Source organism: Bacillus rossius, chromosome 1 (assembly GCF_032445375.1).
Source record: "Bacillus rossius redtenbacheri isolate Brsri chromosome 1, Brsri_v3, whole genome shotgun sequence".
In the NCBI taxonomy this organism is placed as follows: Eukaryota; Metazoa; Arthropoda; class Insecta; order Phasmatodea; family Bacillidae; genus Bacillus; species Bacillus rossius.
In genome coordinates this window covers 177,223,718-177,245,959 of record NC_086330.1, presented here as the reverse complement: position 1 = coordinate 177,245,959, position 22,242 = coordinate 177,223,718, and the positions used below count along the sequence as shown (strand labels likewise).

Genomic DNA, 22,242 nt, shown 5'->3' with positions numbered 1-22,242 from the left:
TTTTCAGTAATAGAGAAGCGCTAGTGTCACATAGTACACATACCATCTGCTAGACTGTGTTGCCGCCATATTAGTTGAATTCTTAGTCACAAATAAGGGTTTACTTTAAAAATTGTGCCAAGTCTGATTTCTCAACTGCACATGGTTACATACATTTCAGACATCATTTTTTAACTTGTCGTCCAGTCGGCGGGTCCTTCACTGCAGAGGAGGGGGGGTTTATTTCAAGATGGTGGAAGGGTATGACAACATCTACAAACCATTGATATTTTGAAAACTATAAACTGTATCAAAAAACACTTTTCACAAGAAATGTTTAGAACAAAACGAGGAACATTTTTTATTAATAATGAAAAATCGTAAGTCTTGCAGTTTTTTAGCTATACGGACTGGAGTCCGTTTTTTGTTGTTTTTCTAAGCTTGATGTGATTATGGAATCAGCATTGTATCTTGAAAACTAATAGATATATGCAAATTTACTTCAAATAAAATATGTTGCTTATTTAATTAAGAATATATTTTCTCTTTACAAAAATTTTCGTACCTGTCACCATTTTCGTGTTTTAGAGGTTTCAATCTATGTTCTTGTATTTCCCACCTTCAATGTGTTTTCTTCGTCTGTACATTTTATCTGTTTTTAGAAACTGAAGTGCATACTTTTTTAATTTTTTTGTTGCAAGATTGATGGCGGTGTGAATGATTTACCATAAGATGGAACTTTCGCCATTGCAGCATCAGAAATAGCAAAAGTGTGTGTGATTTGTAACAGTGTGCAGAAAGATGCCTGGTCCAAAGTGAGTGAAAAGACAATCTTTATACAAAATTAAAGAGTATTCATCAAAGTGGAATGATGTTGGTCGACATTTTGAATTGTTTGAACGAATGCAAACTGTCTTCTCAAATGAAACACCTTTATATTACCATCGGAAGTGCTATGGTTCATTCTGTCACAAAGGGAACTTGCAGAAAGCTGAGAAAAAGAAAGATAACGAATTAATTTCAATTTCTAAGAAGAGATGCAGGCTAAACGAAAAAGAAGAATCATGCGATTTACATCGAAAGAGCAGAAAATTGTTTGATGAAACATTGTGTGTATTTTACCAGATACGTGATGAAGAAGAAAAATTTTGTGTATGTTCTAATGAAATGGGCCGAAACTTTTTGGACATAAAACTACAGAGTAAAAATGATTCAGTGAGAGCTAGATTGTCCTTTCTTCAGGAAAATTAAGATGCATTTGCTCGAAATATTAGATATCATCGAAACTGCCTGAGACGAGAAACTCGCAACCTAGAATCTGTCAACCAATCTGAACAAGAGGCAACCACTTTCACAGTTGAAAAAGCAGTATGCAACTTGGAACTACTTAATATTGTTAAAAATGGCATTACAACAAAAATATCACGTCAAAACCACACATGGACATGAACACCATACACAAAAAATACAAGTCACTCCTTTCACAAAGAAATATTCCTTACAATGAAGAGGAAACTTCAAACCATACCTTAAAGACTTAATGCTAACTAACATACCAGGTATTGATTTTGTGAAACATGGTTCTAAACCTGAAGAAGTGTTCTCTTCAGCAACCATAGGAGCAATATTGTCGTAGACAGAAAAAAAGCACTTGTTCTGAAATGGAAGTTATTATGGCAGCAGCTGAAATTGTAAGGAAAGAAATCCATGACAATGGAAACTGGAAATTCAATGGCACTTTCTCCGACTTTGAATACCCAAAAAAACTGCAACAACTCATTGAGTGGATTATTATAGGTGTCACAGATGGCTTAGGAGATGAAAGAGACGCGGAGGTAGAGAAGGCCACAAGAAACATAGTGCAGCACATCATAGCATCCTTTAAAACCAAGCGACAGGCGAACTACAAGCCGATGGAGCGAGGAAATGTAAGAAAAAAGCAAACACCTTTAAGTGTTGGAACTGCTTTAATGCTTTACCAAAAGAGCAAATTAAAAGGTGATCTAGACACATTCCATAATTTAAATTTGTCGGTATCATATGCTTGCTGTCAGAGAATAACTACACAAATAGCAAGGACTGTAATTTCCAGAGCTGAAAATGAAACAAATGGTTTGATTTACCAAGTTTCGTCAAGAAAGGTGTAAGGCCAATATTTTCTGCTGACAACATAGATTTTGGTGGTGACAAGTGTTTATTTCACGGTTCAGATTTAATGATAGCACAGAAGTGCAGTAGTGGAGAACCATTCATTCGGTCAAAACTGGTCCTGATAGAAAAAATTGAAACTTCCAGATCTTTACCTCAAAGAATATCTGTGAAATATGAGACCTATAAAAAAGCAGTTAGTTCAGGCGTTCAGGAAATCTCTTATAATCGATGCCACGTGTAGCATCTACTCATTAAAAAGCAAAAACGACATAACTTGTAATCAGTTGGCTGAGTTATTTATTAAAAGAATATCTGTTTTAGCACATGACTATGTCGAAGTACGAGTTCTTTTTGATAACTACATTGAAGGCTCCATGAAAAATAAAACTCGTGAAAAGAGAGCTGGTAAATATGATATTGTTCACTATCATGTCACAGATAGTACAGAAATTCCCTGTCTTAAGAAGTTCCTGCTGCAGTGAAAACTAAAGCAGAACTAACTCTATACTTATCCGAGAAACTGCTTGATTATTACAAGAGTAGCAACAAAGATATTTTGTTAACCTTTGACAGTTAATGTGTTTCCAACAAGCCTTTGCACAACATTGTATGTATGCCGGACATGCAGCAGGGTCATCATAATTTAGAAGAAGCTGATCAGAAGATTCTTCTACATGCTGTAGACATTGCACAGAAAAATGCACAAACAGTTCTTGACATTTATTCTCTCGATGCAGATTTATTTGTGTATCTGATTGGATCATATCCACTCATACCTTCTATGACAACACTTATTAGAGGGAAAGACAAATTCAATATTCAAGAAAACTATTGTCGCTTAGGTAAACATCGAGCAGAAGCTTTGATTGGCTGGTACAGTTTTAAAGGAAGTGACAACACAAGCAGCTATGCAACGAAAGGTGTGATTTCTCAATTCAAAACTTTTATGGAAAGCGACAGCAATATTCTACATGCATTTTCTTTGTTTGGAATAGACAATGAAATACCTCAAGAAATCACCAGACAAATGTTAAGATATGTCTGTCGTTTGTACAGACCACACAAATGTATCATAGAATCAATTCCAGAACTTCGGTGGCATATATTTGCTAAATTTGGTAAAGAGGGTAGACAACTTCCACCTACAGTCGGAAAATTAATAACACATATCAGAAGAGCCTACCATCATTCCCTACTGATAAAGACGTCCACGACACCTCTACCAGTGGTACCACATCCAACACAGTTCTCTTGTAAAGAGAAGGAAGGCGTCTTCGTACCACAGTACTGCATGCTTCCACCAGCGCCAGACGTAATTCTTTCTTTACGAAAATGTGCTTGCTCAACAGGGTGTAAAACAAGAGTTTGCAGCTGTAAAAGGATTGGTGAAATGTCTTGCACTGATTTGTGTGACTGTGGCGATGCATGTGAAAATAGAATTCAAAAGTCTGAAGCGACTGACGATCTAGAAGAATTGTGTTGAAGTGCTTATAAACCGTAACCTATTTTTTCCACATGAAAATGGCCAATATAGATCACGGTTAATTGACTAGGTTTGTTCTGTACATTTTATAAATCATGTTACATGGTAGGCATAGTGTAACACAAGTACATATGCTACCTTCATACAGTTTTTGTTATATATATAATTTTATATATATAATATATGGGCTTTGATATCTAAATAATTTACTTGCTTGAACATTATTTACAACAGGGTACAATAATACAAGAATTATTTATAAGTAATATTTGTAAAATTTATTTCGTAGTAATAAAAGGCTCGAAAAACAAAAATAAAATATAAACCATGACAAATTAAAACCACTAAAACTCAAAAATAGTGAGCCCTACGAAATTATTTGTAAAGAGAAAATATGTTCTTAATGAAATAAGCAACATTTTTTATTTGAAGTAAATTTGCATATATCTATTAGTTTTCAAGATACAATGATGATTCCGTAACCACTCCAAGCTTAGAAAAACCAAAAACAGACTCCGGCCCGTGTAATTAAAAAACTGCAAGACATACGATTTTCCATCATTAATAAAAAATGTTCCTCATTTTGTTCTAAATATTTCTTGTGAAAAGTGTTTTTCGATACAGTTTATAGTTTTCAAAATATCGACGTTTTTTGTAGCTGGTGTCATACCCTTCCGCCATCTTGAAATATACCCCCCTCCTCTGCAGTGAAGGACCCACCGACTGGACGACAAGTGAAAAAATGATGTCTGAAATGTATGTAACCAAGTGCAGTTGAGAAATCAGACTTGGCACAATTTTTAAAGCAAATTACAATCGACCCCTGACTATAGCCAGTAGAGTGCAGTATTATTTATTAACAAACAGTCAACTCTCACAGTGTCCACAATCTTTTCTTGGTCACCATATTAATAATTCATAATTATTTAGCTAGAAATGTTTTCCAACCCAGAGGTCCGAGCTGTCATGTTTTGAATCACCGCGGTTACAATTTATTTTGTATAAAAAAAATACATTTAATATGTCTATAAGGACAACAATAACATTAGAAGGTAATGTAACATCAACCTTATGTGTCTGAGACAGACCAATACTGGTGCTCACTAGGAACCATCCACAGAAACAAAGATTAGGGTGTCTTAGATGGTGGCTTCCAGCAGAACAGAAAAAATAAGATGGCGGTCATAATGATAATGGCAGAAATTACATCATAATTCAAGATGTCGGAAATTCTAGAAAACATAATTGAGAATCCAAGATGGCTAATCCAAGATGGCTGATACAAGATGCCGGATACAAGATTCAGGATTCAAGTTGGTGTATCAAAGATGGCAGATCCAAAATGGCTGATAAAGATGGAGAATCCAAGATGGCCACTGGGGTCAAAATCAGGTTAAGGTTAAGGTCAAGGTCATCCAAGATCCCTGCTGTGTCATCACAATCCAAGATGGCGGCGACAATCCTCCCAATCCTCTTGCAGAAGCCTGTTGTTGGAGGAGCTATTATATACTACTCATACTTAATTGGCATAAAAATTCGTCAAATTTTTTGGTGCGTATCAAAGAGTAAAGTTTATAATTTGAAATGAAATTTTTGATATAAAGACATATATGAAATGTGAATTCAAGCACTTGAATGCCAGTTAATTGCATAGTTTGAAGAAGACAAAAGTGAAGCAATTTTACATTAGTGAATAGGTTTTTTTATGATTATCTAAATAACTTTCATATGTAGCTTGGAATCTCACTTTTTTAGAAAGGACCTGATTACGACCTAAATACTCGAAATGAATGTGTATCTTATTTTACCTCCCGACCTCGAGCGCCAGGAGCACTCTCCTCCATTTCCTGGTCCGCAGCCTGCAAGAACACCGGCCGGCCTCGCCTCAGAGGTATCTCCGAGCGGCGCGCGAGCTTCCTCGGGAGTCGAGGCAGGGGTATGCCGGTCGGGACGGTGAGTGGCGCCGAGAAGCCCCGCCTCCTAGGCCTCGCGGGGTGCCTTGGCACGAACTGCTGGAGGGAGGCGTACGGCACGCGGGCTTGATCCTGTCCGCGGTGTTTTGCTTCGTCGTCGTACAGGCTGAGGAAGCTGTCGAGGTCTTCAGAGAGATCAATGAGGGGAAGTGGCTTAGAATGCCTGCGCCTGGAAAGAAATCATGCACAATGTTACTGTGATGAATTTTAATTTTTTTTAATACTCTTATTTGGGTGCGATGTCCCCCAAATAGCACTACGCTGGTGGACGCCGTGGTGAACAACCGTTTTTCATGGCAGGGTGATTATGCGGTGGTTTACAACTGACTTAAATGGTATGAATATCAATGAACAACACAGCCATCAGTCCTAAACAAAGGAAGGAAAAGTATCACAAGCAAAAATCCTCAACCCAGCTAGAATTAGAACCTAGGACCCCTGGCCCACTAGCCAGAATCTCTAACCACTGCACTAACTTGTCAAACTGCTGTAAAGTTACAAAGGAAAAACATATTTTCTACTTATTCTGTGAAAACTGCAAAATTCTGCCGTTAAGTTAAATAAGACTTTAAAAATTTTTTGTCAAACATCTACTTTGAATATGTTTGAAGAAGTAAAGAGTGTTAAGGCCTTTGAAAATTTTATATATACTGAATTTTAATAAAAAATGGGAAATATAATAATTTTAATTTGTCGTAAAAGCCTATAAAATTGATGTGAAATCAATTATTAAAGTTTCTTGCATATATGTGGCACCAAATGAGCATGTTGAAAAATTTATTCAATAAGCTTAATAATACCCATTAAATGTATGTTGCCATAACCCACGGTCATGTGTCCAAAACCTCGGGGTGAACTCAGTGTGTTGGAGGCGAATTTTCCTCGAAGAGCCCAGGCTTGTCTCCATAGCTAAACACGAGATACAGGTGGGTTGTCGGCATCATGTGGGACACTGAGTTTGAGGCTGTTTAGTCAATAAAGTTTAATGCAGCCACGTTGGCACATCATACACTATAAAACAATATATTGTTAACACTTGTGACCTTATTATGCGGCAGTCTCTTTAACCACGCGTCCCGCGGACAGTGCATGATATACCATTAACTCGTCAGTCCCATGGAGTTGGTTTTACACAAAAAAAGCTTTATATAATGATAGTGCAGTTGGTAGGTGTGCGCGCGACATAATTACCAGCAGATCTCGGACGGAAGTCGGCCAGTGCCGTAAGTAAGCAAACCGCGCACATGAGGGTCATTCAGCGGTTGAGCTGTAGCCGGACATGGTTGATCTCTTACTGTGAAATGGTTCGGAGCCATGATGGTTAGCGTAGACCAAGGTTCCCGCTTAATTACTTATGGAACATAATGTCTAGATCAAAGTGGCAACACTGAAGGCACTCCCACACTTAACAATTCTTGAGTAGACTTACATACCTAGAGTCTTACAGCATTCCTTTAATATTAATTGGCATTGAACATTAATAAGAGGTTTTTTATTCACCGGATTATTTATGTTATGATTAATTATTGGCTGCTAGAGTCAAACATAAGTTTGTTCATCCCTTGCTTGGACTATTCCTCTTAATATTACATACCTAAACTTCCCCTATCAAATAGTGGTGAAGATGCTACTCACAAATAACGAGTGTTGATTTACTATAATGCCCTGAAGGGGCCACATACATCCTTCGAACACACCTTCCTTTTTGGAGTTTCTCACCAGATTAAAATGATATATACATTTTTATGAGGGGGGGGGGGAATTCACTTGACCCTCCCAACTATCGTTCTCACGCCCTGTGCGTATGCAATGTGAGGGAGCATGCCAGCAGCAGGGATTGACATTAGTGGGTTGGGAACCAGGCTTAGTGACCATAGGAGGTAGGACATCAGAAGGGCCCCCCCCCCCACCAAATCGAGAAGCCACATATAGTTCCCCATGGTGTGTTTGCACCCTCATGGTAAGTAGCACCCCCGCCTCCGTCTCACCCATGGTGGCCGCAGCTGCTATGACCTGTGACCTGGTGATAGTCCTGCGATGAAAACCCAGGGATGGTGTCACCAGATGGGGCTTCCGGGCTGTCTCCCATGGAGAATGGGTGCACCGCCTCAGTGACCACAGGGAAGGGGTTCGGGCCGCCCGGCATATTTCTAGTGTGAGATAATCGGCCAAGTACCCTTGCCACCATAGCACACAATGCAGACGTCCAGTGGGTTCCTTATCTGGGGGTGATCTCCCACCTGGCCTCTGTTTCTCGGATTTTCGGGGGCGACCATACCTCCTCCATTGGCGAGTACTCACCCGCTCACCTCCGGGCTCACCTCCGGGTTCGAAAAGTCACATTGGTGAGCAGCATGTCATGGCCCCAAGCCTCCTGGGTCATTGGTGTGGGTGAGTCTTGGTTGGCTTCTTCTGGTTAAGTTATGAGAGATAAAGCACCCAAGGTATCATCTGTGCCATAGTCCTCTGGATCTTGCGACATGTCCATGATGATGAATTGCATTAACCTTCTCTGTTGGTGGGGTATTGACATGGTGTAGATGTAAGGATTGCACCACCCAGTTCTGGAGTGGCCTTCATGTTTATCACCTCAGGTTCCTTCAGGGTTTTTTTTACTGTGTCCGATGATTTCTCCACCAGGCCCGCCTCGTCTGATGTCGTGTCTGCGCCCAGTGCTCATGATAAGGAGACCCCAGGGATGGCAATGAGATGCAGGTCATCGCATTGTATCTCTTTCACCTTGCACCCATCCATTTGTATCAAGTAGGTCGTTTGGCCTAGCCTGCACTTCACTGTATAAGGACATACCCACTGTGATGCCAGACCAGCACAATAATTCTGGAGAGCTGCTGACAGTGGTTGCATTGAACAAACACTTGGTCTCCCACTCGCTCAGCAGGTGAGGGGTGTTGGATGGTTGGCATAATTCCTTGTGCATAGGTCCTCGGTCGGTCCCATGCCTTCTCATGATTTGTTCTGTGGCACTAATTTTGCTCCTCCACTCCTCTGACTAATCGGAGCATGCCATGAGTGGCCAACTTGCCCAGCAGAGGTAGATCGTGTCCTTATACCATCTCCACAGGTTAAACCCTGTCGGCGGACACAGAATAGGGCCTCTGTGAGGTGGGTATCCCATTGGGTGTGGTCTTCCCCGATGTGCACACACAATTGAGCCTTCAGCTCCTGATTGTGCTGTTTTGTTGGGTTTGCTCTGCGGTGGTAGGTAGGAGTGGTGTGGTGCTCGATGATTTGTTGTTCTTGGCACCACTTTCTCCAGCTTCGCCCTAGGAACTTACTAACATTAACGGATAGGATCGACTGCAAACACCCCCATTATGGCAAAAACACCTGGCTCATAACATCAATGAAGGTAACAGCCATCGCATTTCCACAGGGGTATACCTTTGTCCATATAGTAAACATATCGAAGACCACAATAATAAACCTTTTCTCCATCTGTGTTCGTGGGTAGATCACATGATGTCTAGTGCGATAGTCTGGAATACTGTTTATGGGTTCCATCTGCTGTAGTTGCTCCTCACTGTCCAGCCTCCAGGCCTTGCACCATTGGCAGCTCTCTCATTCTCTTAAGTTGTCTCGCACATCCCAGGTGCTTCCGGGCGAGTGATAATGATAGCAGACCGCCCTCCTAGTCTGATCTGTGCTTGGATGACCGGCCAGGTTGTGGTCACGGTGAAACCTGAGCATAGCCTCACACCCTTCTGGTGGGAAGTATGTCTTTCATTCTGTATGTGCTCCCGGGGTGTAATTCATGATGTTGTCCTTCCTCACAACCATGTCCCCTGTGCTTCGGTGGTCACATACTGATGGTACCGAGCTGCATTTCGATGTTATTTGTGCTTGAAGCACTATTCAGTGCAGGTCTGCCGACATACACATCAGGTTACCTTCTACTGATGTGCCGGTGATTATACGCGCGCAAGTATGTTCCGCGCTGAGTGGTCGATTGCCACAGCTTAGATGCAGCATGCCTTCCCAGTCCTCATTGTTGATCAGTTCATTCAGTTTGTTTGGTTCCCTTTACAACAGGTCAGGCAGCTGATTCTCTGACCCAGGTACAGTGAAATCAAAAGACTGGAGGAACAGCACCCACCGAATAAACTTCCCTTTTCTGCCCTGCATCATATGTAACCAGGTCCGTCATTGGTTGTTGGTGTGAATGCTTTTCCTTCCAAGTGTGGGTGGTATCTCTTCATGGCCACACCATAGCCAAGCACTCATGCTTGTTGCTGTGGTAGTGCCACCCATCTAGGCCAAACTTCACACTCGTGTATTCGATGACTGGTCGGTTTTCCTCCTTATCGACGTGGAAAAGTACCACTCCCACTCCTAGAGCACTCGCGTCCATTTGCCAATATAGGTGTCGCTCTAGATCGACTCATGCCAGTGTGTGGCACTCAGTGAATGTGGCCTTCACATGATCAAAAACATCTTGTGTCACAGCAAGTCTGTCAAAGAGGCAAAGATTTGGGAGAACCCAGGAATGTAGCAGCGAAGCCAGTTTATAAGGCCTACAAATTGTTTCAGTTGCTTATTGGTTCGCTGTACTTCCGCCTCTGCGATCTTCCGCAGCTTCCCGGGTTGGGCGGTTTCCATCTGCGTTTACCACATAGTCCACAAAATCCACATCCATCACTCTCATGTGACATTTTTGGATGGTGGCCATAAGATGATGAGTTGCTGATTGCTCCAGATATTGGATGTAGTTCTCCCACATCTCTGAAAACACAATGATATCGTCTAGGTAGGCGATTGCAAACTGCCCTACATAGCCCTCGACACTCGGGTCATCATCTTCTGGAATGTGGACAGGGCTCACTTTAAACCTCTGCTCATCTGGTATGGTGAAAACTGTTTTTTTCCCTATTTACACTATGAATTGGAACCTGCCAATAGCCAGCTTTGAGGTACAGTGTGCTGAAAACTTTGATGTGTCCCAGGCCGGCTAGTGCAGCGTCAACACTGATCTGCGGGAATGGGGAACTCATGGTTATAACATTCAAGGGGCGGAAGTCAAAACATAAGTGTAGGAAACCATCTTGCTTTGGTTAACACTACACATGCATTGCAGGATTTCTGAGACTTGTTTTTGGATGGCCCGTTTTTTCCTAAATCTGTAGCTCCAGGAAGGCTCACGAATGGGCAGCTCATGAGTAGTCAGAATGTTATGTTCCATTACTGTGGTATGTCACAGTGTGTCTGCCATAGCGAAAACATCATGCCACTCACATAGTATGCGATTGACGGCAGTGTTATGCTGTGATGGCACTTCATACCGGAACTGTTCCAGAGTATTTCGCCAAGTGTTAAGTGGATCAGCCCCATGAAGTATACCATCAGCCGCAAGTGCATTCCCACATGGATGCTAGCTGATTTCACCTCGACTACCGCATCATGTTCTGCCAACTATGGTTGACCAAGTATGATCTCCTCATGCCAGCTCTCCACTACAATTGTGGTCACTGTTGTCAGATCCCAAAGGCTTATCTCCAGATCCGCAAAGCCCAGCGACACACCCGGTTGGGTGTGGTGGACCGATGCAGCTTGGCCTGGTGATTTTGCAGCACGCCAGGTTGTACGATGCTTGGGTTCACGAACACATAGCTGGCACCTGTGTCGACCAGCATAGCAGCGGGTCTATGATTAACCTCGACGGGAATGCAGAGCAGCAGGTCGTGGAGTCCTGGCAGCAGTCCCAAATGGGCATCGGGCCACCCAGGTCCCCAATGGAAGGATCAGAAGGTGTGGGAGATGCATTGCCTGATTCTGCTACCTGCGCGAACTGTTTACTGGCAGTGATGTGGCTGGTGGCTTTTGCTGCGGTGGGGAAAGTGGCAGTCATGGTGCCAGTGATATGACCCTGCTGTCACTGTGGTGGTTGATTGGTGTTCCTTGGTCGTGGTTCATTTGGCGTTTTCGGTGGTGTTTGATTCACACAAGTGTCCACTGGACTCCAAATGGCACATTGATGCCCGGGTGTGTTGATTGAGTTTTGGTGCTGGTCCTGTTGTCCCATTCCTAATGCCTGATAATTCATGGGCAGAATATTTGACCTCCTGGTATTCGATGTACTTGTTAGCCACACTCTTTGTATGTTATTTTCTGTGATGATGTAATTCTGTATGAACTGCTCCACTAAGCCCAACTGGTAGCACCTCAAAAACGTTTGTAGTTCGTCTCTCAGCAGTGTAGTGATGTTCGGTTATGTAACAGCCAGCTTGATACCGGGTGAGATGGATCGAAATAAAGGTAGTTTGTTCGCAATAAACTGCTCAACTGGTTCGCTGTTTCACTAAGCTTCCCTGTAGAACTTGTACATGCACTGCACTATTGACTGTCCTGTGTCGAAATGGTGCATAAATGCATCTCTAAAACCTGGCCAGGTCATGCCGAACTAGACCCACAAGCTGCACCAATCACTTGTTGAGCCACGCAGCCGTTCACTTGCATGCTCTGCCCACTCATCTGCAGGTATGCGGGCTCACACCAAACATCCTTCGAACTGTTGTAGATAAATATCTGGATCTACATGGGAGATTCCACTAAATTTTGGTAGTATTAACCATCCTGATCTCCGCCACAATGCGTGGGGTTAACTAGGTGGCCTGCTCTGTCTGTGGTCCTACTCCCCTTGTGTGTCCCTGGCTTACTGCATAAAGTGTACAGATCGGACACGTAGCTGACTTTATGTTTGTGAGGATGGAATCTGCGACAGTATTCATAGATGTCCTTATTGGTTGTATCGATAATCGCATCTGGGTTTCTCACGTCCCTGTCTACCCTACTTCACATTGTGCCATTCCTGTGCTAGCATCCCTTCAGTGTAATACCTGGGTGTCGTTATAAACATATTGGCATGTGTTGCGCCATTTCACGCACCTGTCAGCAGGTACATGTTTTAGGCAGATAACATTGTGTACACATGTGGGTCATTGGTTGCGGTAACATTGTGTCATCGGTAGCTACATGTGTTTCTTTACAAGTGTCTATGATGCTGGTGTCTTACGTCAGGGCGCGAGCACTTAGGTTGCCACGCGCTGCCATCTGTCAGTGTTGACACATGGGAAAATGTGGGTGGTCATGGAGTGGGTAATATGAGGGTGTGCCTCTCTGCAAAGAAGGGTGCGCAGAGGATGAGAGAATCAGTGTGGAGGGAGGGAGATGGCGAGGAGAGAGAGCAGTGTGAGGGGAAATCCCGTGGCTGGAGGAGAAACCCCACGGCCACTGCAACTTGAGATATCTAGGGTACAAAGTGATTGTGCGCATATCAGCGCCTACTGCTGGTATTACAGTTATTAGATCCTGGAACAGGTGAGGGAGGGGGTATCTTGGCATCGTCACATGACACAGAACAATCGTGGCCTCGCGTGTCCCTTCAATTGTCTTGGCCGGCATACCTATGCCTTTCGCAACGTCACCACAATAAGGTTTCCTCTGGGATTATGTTCGCCACACATAGGAGCACCATTTGCCATCACTCGTAGTCCTGATTCCAAAACCTCGGGGTGAACTCAGTGTGTTGGATGAGAATTTCCGCGAAGAGTGCCAGGCTAGTCTCCAGAGCTAAACATGAGAGAGGGATGGGTCGTCGGCCTCATTAGGTACCCTGAGTTCAAAGCTGCGATAGTTGGGGGCAATTTATAACTATTAGTGTGGCACTCCCCTGCTCAACTTAAGATGCTGATGCCTAACTAGTTTAGACAGGTGAAAATATTACAAATAATTAAAAGTATTTGATAAATAAACTTTAATCACACGTGTCTGTTGGGACGGTACACAGCCATGTTGGAAAATCACACACAATAAAACCATGTACTGTTAACACTTGTGATCTGATTCTGCAGCAGTCTCTTTAATCAAGCATCCCGCAGACAGTGCGCGAGATACCATTATCTAGTAAGTCCAGTGGAGTGTATTCTACACACCAATAGCTGTATAGAATGATACTACAGTCGGCATTTGTGGGCGCGACACAATTACCCGCAGATGTCGGACGTAAGTCGGCCAGTGCCTTAAGTAAGCTAACCGAGTGTGGGAGGGTCACCCAGCAGTTGAGCTGTAACGGATTGGTTGATGGTTGATCTATTACTGTGAAATGGTTCGGAGCCACGATTGTTAGTGTAGACCAAGGCTCCCACTTAATTACTCATGGAACAGAACGTCTCGATCAAAGTGGCAACTCTGAAGGCTCTCCCACGACACGAATCGCGTGCACTCCGGACTGCCGCTCAATGCAGACTGCTGGAGACGGGGAAGGGGCGTGTGAGGGGCGGGAGCATCCTCTCGCGCAAATTCAATGCAAATAAATCTTAACTTTTCTTACTTTCAGACTAAGAGTCTTACAGCATTCCTTTATAACTAAATGGCATTGAACATTAATTTAACATGTTTTATGATTTATGTGTTTATTTATGTTATAATTAATTATTAGCTGGTAGAGTAAAACGGAAGATTGTTCATCACTTGCTTGGACTATCCCACGTAATCAATACTAATATTATAAATGCGAAAGTAACTCTGATTGTCTGTCTGTCTGTTTGTTTGTTACCTTTTCCCGGCTGAACGGCTGAACGGATCGTAATGAAATCTGGCAAGGAGATAGATTATATCCTGGGGATGGACATAGGCTATCTTTTGTCTAAAAAATATATCTTAATTTTATGTAAGGTGTGTCATAGATATACAAACTGTTAGTGTCATTCCTCTATGCCTGCCGAGCAATAGCTTTCAAGCCATTACGTTACGTTTTTCTATTGTAAGGAACTAAGTAGAGAGTAAGAAAAAAATAAAGATCTTGACAGTTTGTAGTGTCGCAATATTTGTTTTAATTTTCAATACCGTTTTTGTATATTACAATTTAAATTGCAGAAAAAAAATAATGTTTCATAAACACATAAATAGTGAGTGCGTGTCATTTCTCTATGTCCACAAGGTCTCGCCGCGTCAATTTTCTCCATGGGGCGAACACATCCGCTTAGTTAAATAAACAGCTTTTATCGTTGAATGATTTCATGATTCATTTCATGAAAATCTGCTCTCATAAAAAAGTAAGTTTTATAGACATTTAATAGGTGTCTCTCTCTCTGAAGATCAATCTATGAATCGTTACAAATTTATTTCCTTTATTTTTTTAGTTTGATTTGATACAATATGATTTCACTAAAAATCAATTTCTACCCCTTCCTATTTTCATTTCCACATTACGAAGTTTCACTTCTTCCGCGCGGAGGGACTCCACGCAATATTTTTGCATGCAATTAAAAGCTATTTTTTAATGATGCCAAAGAAGTATAACTTCTCATGCGCGTACCTAAGTACACGAACCCATTTTTTTTATTTAATGTCTTCTATATATATTTTTTCTCCCTACCTTGGGCACTTATAATTCTTTTAAATTTCACGTGTATGTTTTCAATGTCATTTCAGTTGTACATTTTTTTTGTCAAATTGGTCATTATTTATACTTTGTTTCATTTTGGAAACATACGTATTTTTAGGTATTATGACAAATAAAAAAAATTAGTTACACTATAATTCTTAGGTTTTTATTGTGTGGATAGTTTCAAATTTCATATTATGTAGGTATATAAATTCTTAAACTTATAAATTTCATCGAAATTTATTCATAGATTGGTAGGACCTACTAATTTTTTCTATTTGTCAATATTGTTATTTTTTTTACACTTACCTACTTATAACTTATTTGCAAGGAGTTTGGTTTAGTGTTTATAATTTATCTGCTGAGCGTCAAGAGTCTTAGGGTTACTGAGACCGAATACCAGAAATATTTATCAATTATGTAATATATTGTTGAAAAATTTGAATTTTACTATTTCAGGTAGGTTGATTTTTTTTTATTAATTAGAATAGTTACGTGTAATTGCCATCTTCCTTTATTTCATATTAAACATTATGTTTGGTTGAGTGTGAGATAATTTTATTTATGTATGTTTTAATTTCATTTATTTTCTTATATATGTGTGTATATATATATATATATATATATATATATATATATATATATATATTCTTACCTACCTACTTCTATTAAATTTCAGGTGGATGTTAACATTGTCATTCCAGTTGATAAAAAAATTTTGACAAATTAGTTGTTATTTATACTTTTTGTTTCATTTTGGACTTTTTTTTTTTTTACTTAATTCAAAGATTTGTGGTGTGTACAGGGAGTGATATCTCTATTAATTTCTATACTCCTTTGGATAAGCGGAATATGGCCACCACAGTTTTACATATAAACAAATCCTACAAATGTTTTAAACATTATGACAAATAAAAAATAGTTTCACAAACATCCTTAGTTTTTTTTGGTGTGTATGGTTTGAAGTTTAATATTATGTATGTACGTAAATTCTTAAACATAGAGTTATTTATTAATTTATTTAGAAAATTATTCATAGGTAGGTAATAAGTTTTCCTTTATATCTCTTTCGATTTGGAGTGTATCCGAGCCATTCAGGGTCCTCAACATCACCCCCCCCCCCCCCCCCAGGTGGTTAAAGCCCCAAAATTTCGAAAGTTTAAAATTTTTAAAAAATCTTTCTCTTTCGATTTTAAGCGTTTTCGAGCCATTCAGGGTCCTCGAACCCCCCGCCCCCCTCTGGGAAAAAGCCCCAAAATTTCGATAATTTTAGGAATTTCAAATACCTATTATTTCGAGATGGAGTGTTCCGAAAAATTCGAGGTCCTGAACCTCCACCCCCCCCCCCCCCCCCTTCCACAAAAGTGAAAGCCACAAAATTTCGAAAAATTGGAGGAAATTGTATTAAAATTAAGTCATTACGAACTAAAGTGTCCGGGGCATGGTGGAAATTTTACCCAAAGTCGACTTCGCACCCAATTTTGTGGGAGGGGGGTGGGGGGGGGGGAGTGCAAAACCCCAAAATTACGAAAAATTTCAAAAATTTCTTAAATTTAAGTATACTTTTTTACTATTTGGAGTGTTTCCGAGCCATTCGGGGTCCTCAAACTACCCTTCCCCCACAAGGAGTCAAAGACCCAATAATAAAAAAAATTCCCAAACTTTCGAAAACCTATTCTCTTTTGGTTTGGAGTGTTTACGAGCCATTCGGGGTCCCCAACATTAGCCCCCCCCCCCCCTTCTCAGGGGTCAAAGCCCCAAAATTTAGAAAATTTCAAAAATCATTCTCTTTCGATTTTTAGTGTTTCCCTGCCATTCAGGGTCCTCAAAATTACCCCTCCCCCTCTGGGGACAAAACCCCAAAATCTCGAAAGTTTCAGGAATTTTAAATATCATTTCTTTCTAGATGGAGTGTTCCGAACCATTCGAGGTCCTGAACCTCCACCCCCCCCCCCCCCTCCCTTTTCTCAAAAGTGAAAGCCACAAAATTTCGAAAAATTTGAGGAAATTGTATTAAAATTAAGTCATTACTAACTAAAGTGTCCGGGGGATGGCGGAACGTTTACCCAAATACGTGTCCTCCAACAAATTTTTGGTAAGGGGATTGGGGGAATGCAAAACCCCAAAATTTCGAAAAATTTCTTAAATTTAATAATACTTTTTTACTATTTGGAGTGTTTCCGAGCCATTCGGGGTTCTCAAACTACCCTCCCCCCACAAGGAGTCAAAGACCCAATAATTATAAAATTTCCCAAAATTTCCAAAAACCTATTCTTTTTCGATTTGGAGTGTTTACGAGCCATTCGGGGTCCTCAACATCACACCCCCCCCCCCTCCACAGGTGTCAAAACCCCAAAATTTAAAAAATTTCAAATATCATTCTTTCGATTTTTATTGTTTCCCAGCCATTCAGGGTTCTCAAAATCACCCCTCCCCCTCTGGGGACAAAGCCCCAAAATTTCGAAAATTTCAGGAATTTCAAATATCATTTCTTTCGAGATGGAGTGTTCCAAACCATTCGAGGTCCTGAACATCCACTTTCCGCAAAAGTGAAAGCCCCAAAATTTCGAAATATAAGAATATATATAATTGGATTTTGGTATGTATGACGTCGATAAACTCTTACACCGTTTGACCGATCGCCATGAAAGTTGGCACATCAAAGTGTTTTTTATCATGAACAAGGTTTTTATGCTATCCATTTTTTTTGTAACTCGCCGCTAGATGGCGCTGTAGCGCATCAACTTCTAAACCTTTCAACCGATCGCCATGGGTAAACAGAAAATCATAGGTCACAGATACACAAACAGTAATTATGTGTCATTTCTTAATGTCCAACACACTGGACATATCGCTATCCATTTTGATGTAACTCGCGGACAATATATCACCCGGTGTTCAGCCCGGGCAAAGCCGGGTACTGCAGCTAGTATTATATACTTTAACTTTCACTATGAGATAGTGATGAAGGCGGTACTCACAATTAATGAGTGTTGATTTACAATAATGCCCTGAAGGGGCCTCACTCATCCCTTTTTGGAGTTTTTCACAAATTAAAATGATTAATAAATTCTTACAAGGGGTGGGGGGATATTCACTGGGCCCTCCCTACCATTATTCACGGGCCCTGCGCGGATGCGATGCGAGGGTGCGTGCTGCCAGTGGAGATAGATATTAGCGGGTCGGAGACCGGGCTTATTGACTATAGGGGGTACAAAGTAAATGTGTATATCTTCAAAACATTTTTTTTTGTTTGTTGTGATAGCTTGGTTGATACACATTTAGATTTTAATAATTAACGAAATTGGGATAGTTTGAAAACAAATGAATATGTGCATCATCCCAATCTAACACTTTTCCTGCTATTCTAGGTGTTTCATTAACAATCAAATTGACCTATGAGGAAATTCAAGGAAGGAAAAAAGGCACAAGAGAAACGCTGTCATAATCATTAAGTTAGGAATGATCAGAAGGCATGTTGTGATATAGTTGTCAATGAAAATTAATATGTATGATTTTAATTTTTTTTTTAACGCAGTCAATTCCATAAAATACAGTTAACTACAAATGTTTCCACAATACAAATATCTCACTTTATCCAATGTTTTGGGTGTCTCGCAAACATTGCACATATCAAGTGTGGAAAACTGTGTCAGTTTAGTAAGTCATGCACAGCCATCCACTGATTGTAAACACCAACATCACTATCAAGACTCGCCTGGGCTCTGGCCGACTCGCCACGGGAAGGCACAGCTTGCTTGGCAATCGACGGTTGCGTAACGGCCTGTAATATCGTGGTGTGAGGACGTGCGGGCGCTGGCTGCTTATGTCCGATGAGGAGTCGTCCCTGAACACACATCAACCATAGGCATGACCACTTGAGTGGTCCAGGTATGCACATGGCCTGACAGATGACACTAATCTCTTCTCCTACTGTTTACAAATCATATTGAATTTATGTAAAAGTAAAGCACGTGCGAGGCTGTGCAGTACCGAATTTACGTGGCCAACAACTACCGTGCCTACAAACACATGGTACAGCATTTGACATATTAGTATCAAGGATCTTAACAAAAAAAAATAAACTGTGGAAAACAGTTTTTTTTATTTAAATAATAAATATGTGGCATCTGTATCCTGGAAATAGCATCACCCATTGAAGAAAATCTTTAGGATTCCCCCGGGGAGGGGGGACGCTTCCAACAGGATAACGTATATATCATTCGCATTTTACTGTTACGATTTTGCGAGCACAAGCCCACGATCCCGCCGAAAAAAACAAATTTTAACAACACCTTAGAAGTAACCCAGTATCATCCTTTTAACAGACATCCTTACATGAACTCTATTTCACAATAAGATGTAGTGGGCGGCATTCCGCGGCCTGGAACTCTTAGCGGGTCCTTAGTTCGAAGCTTGGCTCTTGCATACGGACCACGAGGCCTGCAATAGCTATGATGACAATACAGTTTGCGGCACAATGTGTCGCGGTGTTGTCTGATTAAGGAAACAGTCTAAACGAAGCTGTCTCTATCAGAGAGGGGCTTTTTGATTCCAGGAGGGACCTGGGCCTCCGTGCCCTCCCCCCCCCCCCCCCCCTCTATCGATCTACGACCATGGTACCGTCTATTATCAGGACTCTAGCCTTGTTTATAATGTCAAAAGCAGTATGTTGATTACAAATAGTGGAATGAGAATAGATTAATTGGAAAATTAGCTTTCTGGTCAATGTATAGAAAGATGAATTTTTTCTCCGCCTTATGCTGGTTGTAAATCCTGATAATTAGTACCTATTATAAGTTAAGGTATTACTCTGGCTTGAAATAGTTTTTAAACTAGGTTAAGTATTTGTGTATGCATATTTGATTGTGATAAAATTCAATCATTTGTTATTTTTCTGGGTCTCATAGGTGTTCAATAGTAACTTATGTTCCATCTATAGCTGCTACTTCGCATCTCAGCAACACCAAGATGAACCAGCTGTAAAAATATTTATTTTTAGATGCGACTCATTTATTACACAATCATCTCTATACAGTAGCAGACAATTATGTAAAAAAATAAAAATTTGACATGAACATCTTAGTTAAATATATGGCCTAATATATTTTAACTGATGAAATAATTTACTTTTGGTAATTTTATTCCTTTATACAGCTGTAGATTTTCCTGATCATTCTACTTTTTAACTGCATAGCACTTTCCTATTATTAACTGTTATAAAAATGCATGAATAGATATACATATTTGTCGCTTTAAAATATGTTATCTCTAATGGTCACTTATGCATGGTGATGAGAGACTATTAAAACAAATAAATGTTTTAGTAAATAGAAATTCAAAATTTTTGTTTTTTGAGTAGTATATCCACAACCAAAGACATATTTTCAAATACATTGTTATACACAAACCTACATATACTGCTGTTTGTTCACACAATCATTATTTTCGGTAAAACTTAAGGTAGTAAGAAGTAGATATTCTCTTAGATTTTAATTATATATGTGTATTAAACCAACAGAAAGTGAGCGATATTTTAAAATAATTTTTGTATGACAATGTATTCACATTTTTCTTAAGTTTTTAAGACACATAAATAATTTAAAAAAAGTTGCAGCATTCTTAGTTCACCTGAGAGCCCTGGAGTGTCTGTATTGTCTCAAGGGCTCGGCTGCACTGGAAAGTCCGTCTTGTCTCCTGGACTCAGCCGCACTGGAGTATCTTTCTAGTCGTCTAGGCGCGGGCACAAAGTAATACTGAGCGACATCACCTTGCCCTTCAGCGCTGTCCTGTACAGCGTGTGGGTGGAGGACCAGAACAGCCCGTGTCTTCTTGTGCATCTACACACGACCCCAAACGAGCCCATTGTTATAGCACACAGCCGAGCACAATTACAGCAAATGAACCCTGCTTCAAGCTGCTATATTCTCTGGAGTCAGTGATGTGCCTCAATCTCACACGCCTAGCTAGGGACTTGGTGGTTCGGTGAACAAATTAATCACATCTCACTGAAGTTATTCAGTGTTCAGTTCCCATGGGTGCCAAAAATGGAATTTTCCGCAAGACGGAACCATGGAAAATGTTGCCACAAGCCGGTGATTCCTACCCGCTCCCCCTTCTCCTATTCCGGTGCTTCTCTCGCTGATCCATCCTTATTGCTTCACTTTTCAATTAAAAAATAAAAATCTTGATGTTGGCTGGTCACTAATAAACTACTATTACTCTCTAAGTGATACATTAACGTTTATGTATTTTCATGTATTTCAAGTTTAAGTAAATAAAAGTTCAATCATAAAGTTATGCTTTCCTGTAAGTTCGCTGTATGGATCAAGTGACTTCCTACCTGTGCTATTTTCTTCTTTACTCTGACTAAATTTAAATGTTTTATTTATATGAATATGTGGCAATTAAACTATAATGACTAACTTTGATCACTGGCAGAATAAGGCTTGCTGAACAAATTTAGATATTGATAATTCAAAGGCGAAATATAATGTACTTGTTTGTGATTAAGAACATAACTTTTTTGTGCATAGTGTATCTGCAATATAGCTTTACTTATAATCGTAAACGATACCATTCGCCAGGGTACCCCCAATATCTCGGTGAGCAACTTACAGGAAATCTAAGCTCTTGGGTTCGGTGAGAAATACTGTTACGAAGCTGAAATAACTTAACGAATGAGCTTGATTTAACTCAAGGAGGGAAACGTTACCAGACCTAGACACTGAAAATAACGAATTACTGAGAGGACTTTCTTGAACATAGGTGCATGGTCGTTGTTAGTTACTGAAGTGTATTGACAATGAAAGTTTGTAAATACTCTACCTTACATCTTACCTTCATTAGCGTAATCCTTGAATATGCGAATCTTTCTAAACTTACATACAGTTAAAAACTATAAAAACACAATAAATAAATAAATTTATAATTTTAACGTAAAGTTATTTATGGTATACTTAAAATCATTTATAATACAATAAATAAAACATTGTTTTTGTTTCAATGGCATAGATCCATAGGAAACAAAGAGATCATATTCACTTTTAACTTTTCAAAAACAAATGTGCAGCATTTGCATTTTTCAATTAAACTCAAGGTGAAATATAAAAAAAATCCAATTAAAAACAATTTCAGGCAAGTAAAGACATGATAAAAATAAGATTTTTTATCAAATATATTTAAAAATTGTTTGTTACAAATTGTTGTGAATAAGAACATGCTTCATTTGGTTATTGTTTGTTTAATGTTATCTT

General features: G+C 40.1%; 1 protein-coding gene across 2 annotated transcripts in view; it reads right to left on the bottom strand.

Annotated features, from left to right (window-relative positions):
- Positions 1 to 22,024, bottom strand: part of LOC134527120 (uncharacterized) — a 169,147-nt gene extending 147,123 nt beyond the window's left edge. Inside the window, exons 1-4 of one of the 2 annotated variants that reach the window (XM_063359489.1) lie at positions 21,827 to 22,024; positions 20,618 to 20,826; positions 18,705 to 18,833; positions 5,422 to 5,755 (exon numbers count right to left, since the gene is read on the bottom strand). In XM_063359489.1, the coding sequence (XP_063215559.1) occupies positions 5,422 to 5,755; positions 18,705 to 18,833; positions 20,618 to 20,826; positions 21,827 to 21,832 (678 nt within the window). In that variant the 5' untranslated portion in view covers positions 21,833 to 22,024. The remainder of the gene's footprint in view (positions 1 to 5,421; positions 5,756 to 18,704; positions 18,834 to 20,617; positions 20,827 to 21,826) is intronic. The other variant, XM_063359490.1, reaches the window with a different exon arrangement.
- Positions 22,025 to 22,242: the final 218 nt, after the last annotated feature.